The 6,245-nt window shown below is 58.6% G+C and overlaps 1 protein-coding gene across 1 annotated transcript; it reads left to right on the top strand.

The window, feature by feature from the left end:
- The first annotated feature begins 506 nt into the window (after positions 1-506).
- LOC135307744 (uncharacterized) lies at positions 507-5,762 on the top strand. The gene is made up of 11 exons (XM_064432178.1): positions 507-621; positions 941-1,012; positions 1,101-1,172; positions 1,260-1,361; positions 1,820-1,927; positions 3,021-3,077; positions 3,279-3,350; positions 3,450-3,536; positions 3,981-4,094; positions 4,722-4,887; positions 5,418-5,762. The coding sequence occupies exons 1-11, from the start codon at positions 507-509 to the stop codon at positions 5,578-5,580; spliced, it is 1,128 nt and encodes a 375-aa protein (XP_064288248.1). The 3' UTR covers positions 5,581-5,762.
- Positions 5,763-6,245: the final 483 nt, after the last annotated feature.

The raw sequence follows: 6,245 nt of genomic DNA, 5'->3' as shown, positions 1-6,245 counted from the left end.
CATGGCAGGCAAGAAATTCCAGGACCCATTAGAAGTCATGTGGCAAATGCTGAAGGAATGTCTGCAGAGAAGACAAGGTGGGTGCATTTCCCTCATGCTTCCCCTGGGACTCAGCAGCTGGGGGCTTTGGCTGCACATCTGGACACGCCGTGCCCGGCACAGCTGGAAGGCATCCATGGCAGCCTCGCTGCCCCGCTGCTGCTTTCACACCCTGCAGGGCTGTTTCCCAGCCTGGCCTGGCTGTAGCTTCTGCCCAGCCTCTGACGGAAGTTATTTGGCATCAGCTGACAGGCAGCCCAAACTGTAACACACCCTGAGATCCCCCACAATATCCAGCCCTGCAGATTAGGAAAAGGGTGTCTGTTTGGAGGTGGAAGTGCTCATCATGCCACTGTAACCTAGCCATTTTCCTGCTCCATAAATTTCACAAATATTACCTATGATGCCACCACCCTAGTGGGGAACAGCTCCATCTGATGCAGCTGTCTCCCTTCCTTTCTCAAGAGATGGACATAGTGCTTCAGTGGAAGCTGGCATTTCTTGAAGGAAGCACTCCATCTTCGGTGCCAGCCCCTGCTGCAGGAAGGAAGGCAAAGCCAGACACGGGCACAGGCACAGCAGGTAATTGCTGTGCCGGGCTCAGCCCTGGCCGGGGCTGTGTGGCAGCAGCTCTTCCCCCAGGGCCTGCCCTTGCCCGGCCCGGCAGCAGCCAAAGCTGGAGGCGCCTCGGCTTCCAGGCCTCTGGAGCTCGTTCAGAGCCCCGAGGAAACGGGACTGGTGCAGCAACGTCCCTGGCGCTGCAGCTGCTGCGGAGCTGGCCCTGAGTGCCCAGAGGCCCAAGGCACAGGAGCACCAACGAGCGGGAGCCCTGCCTCCAGCCCAGGGCCAGAGCCAGCCCTGGCAGACAATGGAAACAGTTCTCATCTTGGTTTGCTTCCAGACTGGGATGCTGGGAAGAATTCTCCATTAGCCTGGCGCTCTGAAGTTGTGAAGCCCTCCGAGCATTCTGCAGGTATGTTCTCACTGTCCCACCAAGGCGTAATGTTTGACTGACTGGTAAGAAGCAGGTGACAGAAGCTTCTCTGGCTGTTGTGTTACAGGCGTGTCTGCAGAGACGCCTTCACCAACTCCTACCTTGGTTGCTGCACAAAAGCCCAGCTCCCATCACAGGGGTGAGCAGTGTGTCCCTGCTGACCCCACAGGCTGAGCCCTGCTTTTGTTGGATCCATTGCTGAGAAATGGAACTACTTTCTCTTAAGGTCCTACGACAGGAGAGACCAAAGACATGGCAGGCAAGAAATTCCAGGACCCATTAGAAGTCATGTGGCAAATGCTGAAGGAATGTCTGCAGAGAAGGCAAGGTGGGTGCATTTCCCACATACTGCCCCTGGGAGTCAGCAGCCGGGGGCTTTGGCTGAAGATCTGGACACGCCGTGCCCGGCACAGCGGGAAGGGATCCATGGCAGCCTCGCTGCCCTGCTGCTGCTTTCATGCCCTGCAGGGCTGTTTCCCAGCCTGGCCTGGCTGCAGCTTCTGCCCATCCTCTGCAGGAAGGCATTTGGCATCAGCTGACAGATAGCCCCAACTGCACCACCGGACATGCCCACCCTCAGATCCCCTGCAATTTCCTGGTGTCCAGGCAGATCAGATACTGGGGCTGTTTGGGGAAGGAAGCAGCCTTGGGTTGTCCCAAAATCCTGGGTGTTTTCTGATCCTTATGCATTCCTTTCACAAGTGATGCTTCCTGAAGTTGTCCCCTTCCCCATTCCCAGTGAGGAATGTTTCCATCTGATCCAGCTGTCTCTTTTCCATTCTCCAGAAATGAAAGGAGAGCCTGTGCAGAAGGAAGCATTTCCCAGAGGAAGCAGTGGTTCTGTGCCAGCCTCTGCTGCAGGAAGGGAGGCCATGCCAGGCACAGGCACAGGAGGTAATTGCTGTGCCTCTGGGCCTGAGCCCTGCTGAGGCTTCAGCTGCCCTCTCTGCTGCTTGGCAGTGCAGGCACAGCCTGGACTAGAGCGGCACAGCCCAGGGGAATTATCCCGAGCAGGCTCAGGGCACTCGGGTACTGAGCAGTCCTGCTGGGGTCCCTCCATGGGAGACATGTCCTGAAACCTGGCAGCGACTGCACGGGGTGCCCACAGTGGGGAAAGGACAGAGGGGGAGAGCAAGGCTCCAGTGTGTCCTGAGAGGGCTTGGCTGTTTGCCCTTGGGATCTGGGAGCTGTCCCAGCAGAAGGAGGGCAGGAGGGACAGAGGGAGGGAGGGAGCAACAGCTGTGGCACTGCCTGCTGCAGTTTTCCCCAGGGCTTTTGTGAGGATTTCTTTTGTATGTGAAGGAGAGAGCCCCGGGGCCCTGTGGTGCTCCAGCCGCCCCTCCCTGGGATGTTGCTGAGTGCAGGGAAAGAGTGTGGAGAGTGACCAGGAGCCAGCCCAGAGCTCCCCAGGCCCCTGGGCAGCTTTGGCCATGTCTATTCACATCTGGCTCTCACGGCCTTACCCGACCCCCTGGCAGTGCCCAGTTCCCTGTGCCAGAAAGGGATCCCAGAATGCCACTGATATCGTTCTGATCTCTGATCCTTTCAAGACTGGAATCATGACTTGGATTTTTTGGAAGCCCTGCTGGAAAATGGCTTGAAATTCCTGGAGGATGCTGGAGGCTATTCCTCCGTGTGCCTTTCTTGACAGAATAATCAGGATCAATGTGACAAGAGCTCACTCATGAGCCATTTCCCTTAACATTATGTAAGGGCTGAAGAATTTTGAAATTCTTGCCCTGCTCCCTTCTGGATCCCTGAGGAGTCACACAGTATCACTGTCAGTGGGAGGCAGGAGCATTTAGCTTTCAATCTTCCTCCGGTGTGCAATGCCAGTGTGTCCTTCCGTGTGCTCTGTGCAATCACAGAGAAGAGCAGAGAGGGAAGGGGCTGGGTCCAGGGCTGTGCCCCGGGGCTGAGCCTTGTGGGCAGCCTGAGGATCTCCTGCAGTGCCACAGGAGCTCTTCTGTCCTGCCTTTCTTTGCAGCTGAACCTGCCGGTGAAGGCCCCACATCCAGGACTGAGGCTCTGGGAGATGCTGAGGGTAGGTCAAGGCCTTTCCCCTGGGAGAGGTGCCAGCTCAGAGCCCAACGCTGGGCCAGGGAGGCATCGCTGCAGGTGCCAGCACAGAACCAGGCACGTGTGTGCCCTCCCCCTGTGTGATCCCCTCACCGCTCCTGCGGCTCAGTGGTGCCCGTGCAGATCAGCAGAGATGGCAGAAGCTTCTGTGGCTGTTGAGTTTCAGGTGTGTCTGCAGGGAGGACTTCTCCAACTCCAGGGCTGGATGCTTGGCCCCAACCCAGCTCCCATGGCAGGGGTGAGTAGTGTGTCCCTGCTGACCCCACAGGCTGAGCCCTGCTTTTGTGGGACCCATTCCTGGGAAATGGAACTACTTTCTCTTAAGTTCCTCCGAAAGGGAAGACCCAAGATACTGCAGCTAAAAAGTCTCATGAGGCAGATGAATTCCTGACAGAAACACAGAAGGAAGCACCCGGAGGACAAGGTGGGTGCCTTTCCCTCATGCTTCCCCTGGGACTCAGCAGCCGGGGGCTTTGGCTGCACATCTGGACACGCCGTGCCCGGCACAGCAGGAAGGGATCCATGGCAGCCTCTCTGCCCCGCTGCTGCTTTCACGCCCTGCAGGGCTGTTTCCCATCCTGGCCTGGCTGCAATTCCTCCCCAGCCTCTGCAGGATGGAATTTGGCATTAGCTGATAGGGTGCCCCAACTCTACCGTGGGCCTGAGATCCCCTGCCATTTCCCAGTCTCTGAGAAGATCAGGAGGTGCAGCTGTTTGCTCAAGGGAGTGCACTGGCCTAGCCCAAATTACCTGGGCATTTTCCTGATCTTTACCTGTGACTTTAACAAGCATTGCCTGATGAGGATGACACATCCCCAGTGGGGAATGTTTCCATTTGTTCCAGTTGTCCCTTTTTTCCTTTTTCAAGTGATGGACCAAAAGGCTCTGCAGGAGGAGGAACACCCAGGGAGAAGCAGTGGCTCATTGGAAGCCCCAGCTGCAGGAAGGAAGGCGATGCCAGACACGGGCACAGGCACAGCAGGTAATTGCTGTGCCGGGCTCAGCCCTGGCCGGGGCTGTGTGGCAGCAGCTCTTCCCCCAGGGCCTGCCCCTGCCCGGCCCGGCAGCAGCCAAAGCTGGAGGCGCATCAGCTTCCAGGCCTCTGGAGCTGGTTCAGAGCCCCGGGGAAACGGGACTGGTGCAGCAACGTCCCTGGCGCTGCAGCTGCTGCGGAGCTGGCCCTGAGTGCCCAGAGGCCCAAGGCACAGGAGCAGCCCCGAGCGGGAGCCCTGCCTCCGCTCAGGGCCAGAGGCAGCCCTGGCTCCCGACTGGGCAGGGGCTGCGCTGGGTCCTGACAGGGCCTGAGCCTGTCCCCTGGGGCTGGGGGAGCTGTCACAGGGCAGGGAGGGCCAGGGCTGGCAGTGGCTGCTCAGGGATGGCTTTGGCCCGTGTCCCTGGCAGCAGCCACTGCCCAAGCAGCTGCGCTGCCCCCGGGCTCTCCTCCCGGCCTGCTGGGCTTTGTTGGCTGGCACAGCCTGTGCCAAGGGCCGACAAGGTGCCTGCAGGCCCCAGCTCTGGGGGAAACAGAGAACGTCCTGCCCGTATCCACCGTGCTGCCAGCTCAGCAGTGCAGCACAGCACGGGCTCACGCTCCCCATTGCACCCACAGATGCAGCCGGCACCACAAGACCTGTTCCCAATGCCCAGGATGGCCTCGGAAGGGGTTTCTGTCAGGGAACAGGCTGCTGGCTAGGGTTTCTGGCAGGCATGCTTTATTTGGAGCTTGTCTTCATCTTGTGCTGCATTGGAATCTGGTATTCCTGGAACAGAAAACAGTGAGTGTTTTATTGCCCGCCCCCTCCAACAGCTTCTTTTCAAAGTCCAGCATGGACAGGGAACATTCCCATTTAGGCTGCAGTGGAGTTGTGGCCAGTCCATGGTTCTCCAAATAACTCGGCTGAGGGTTCTGCTGCTGCCCAGTGCTTCCAGTGGCCTCTCAATTGCTGGGCCTTGTCCTGGGGGCCCTGCTGGGGCAGCAGCCAGTGCTGGCTCCCACTGAGGCTGCCTGGCCAAGAGCAGCCCCAGGGGCACGGGGCAGAGGCAGAGGGAGGTGGGGAGGAGAAAGAGCAGGGCCGAGGTTGCCCTTGAAAGGCAGAGGCGCTCTGGGGCCCGCTCCTGGCCAGGGACCCTGCCCAGAGCCGTGCCCTGCTGGCCGGGGCCTTGAGGGGCAGCTGTCCAGCTGGGCCCAGCTGTGCCAGCAGCTCCAGCCGTGCTGGGGAGCCTTGCCAGCTCTGGGCCCTACTGTGCACGAGGGTCCCTGTGTGCCACTGGCAGCTGGGGCCTCAGCCACCTCCTCTCTCCACAGGAGTACCTCGGGACAGGAGTTGGAAGACGGTGGCTGCACCTCACACCCAGACAGCGCGAGCAGCTCCTCCAGCAGCAGGAACGGCCTGGACAGCCCTCTCAAGTCTTCTGTGAAGAGGACCCCAGAACAACAGTCTACGAGGGAACCTCCTTTTACCCCGTAGATCCCACTGCCACCTGCTCTCCCCATGGGCCTCCCCAAGCTGTCTTCATCCCTTTTTTTATCTTTGTCTGTCCCATCCCAGCCAACTCAAGTACCTCTAGGGACCCCAGGACCAGCCCAGCACCCTCCAGCCCTTCCTGAGACCAACACATCCCTTCCTCTGCCCCTGAGCCCCCTGGCCTTGCCCTCTAGGAATCACTGAAGGTGACACCCCACCCCACCCCCCACCCCCCCCCCCCCCCCGCTTGCAGGGTAGGCAATGGCCTATTCTTCTGTTTAAATAAAGAGAAGGATCTTTGTTCTGGTTGGAAAGCAAGAGCAGTGAGAGACTCCAAGTCAGAAATACAATTTATTAGAAAAAGGGAAAAAATCAAAACACATGCAATAATACAAAAGAAAAACCACTGACAGGGTCAGAATACAGCCTGCTGACACCCTGCTAGTTAGGGTGGTGGTAGCAGTCCAGATGAAATGGACTTGTGGAAGTGGTGATCCTGTAGAAACAATCTGGTAGCTCTCATCCTCTGGAAAAGCAGTGGGTAAGGGCGACGGTTCCTCTGAGAATCCAGTGGAAAGACTGCTTGTTGTGTCCCAAAACCCAGATTATATCCAGCTGGGGATGCTTAGCTCCTCCCCCATGGGCAGAGCATCTCACAGTGGGCTGAT

Source organism: Passer domesticus, chromosome 9 (genome assembly GCF_036417665.1).
Source record: "Passer domesticus isolate bPasDom1 chromosome 9, bPasDom1.hap1, whole genome shotgun sequence".
Lineage (NCBI taxonomy): Eukaryota > Metazoa > Chordata > Aves > Passeriformes > Passeridae > Passer > Passer domesticus.
The sequence above is the reverse complement of the archived record's forward strand: the minus strand, read 5'-3'. Positions and strand labels throughout refer to the sequence as shown.

What these genes read in the sequence shown, in the direction of transcription:
- LOC135307744 (XM_064432178.1), top strand. Translation starts at nt 507, where the DNA reads ATGGACATAGTGCTTCAGTGGAAGCTGGCATTTCTTGAAGGAAGCACT. An exon ending in GGAAGCACCCGGAGGACAAG is followed by an intron (nt 3,537 to 3,980) that starts GTGGGTGCCTTT and finishes TCCTTTTTCAAG; the next exon opens with TGATGGACCAAAAGGCTCTG. An exon ending in TATTCCTGGAACAGAAAACA is followed by an intron (nt 4,888 to 5,417) that starts GTGAGTGTTTTA and finishes CTCTCTCCACAG; the next exon opens with GAGTACCTCGGGACAGGAGT.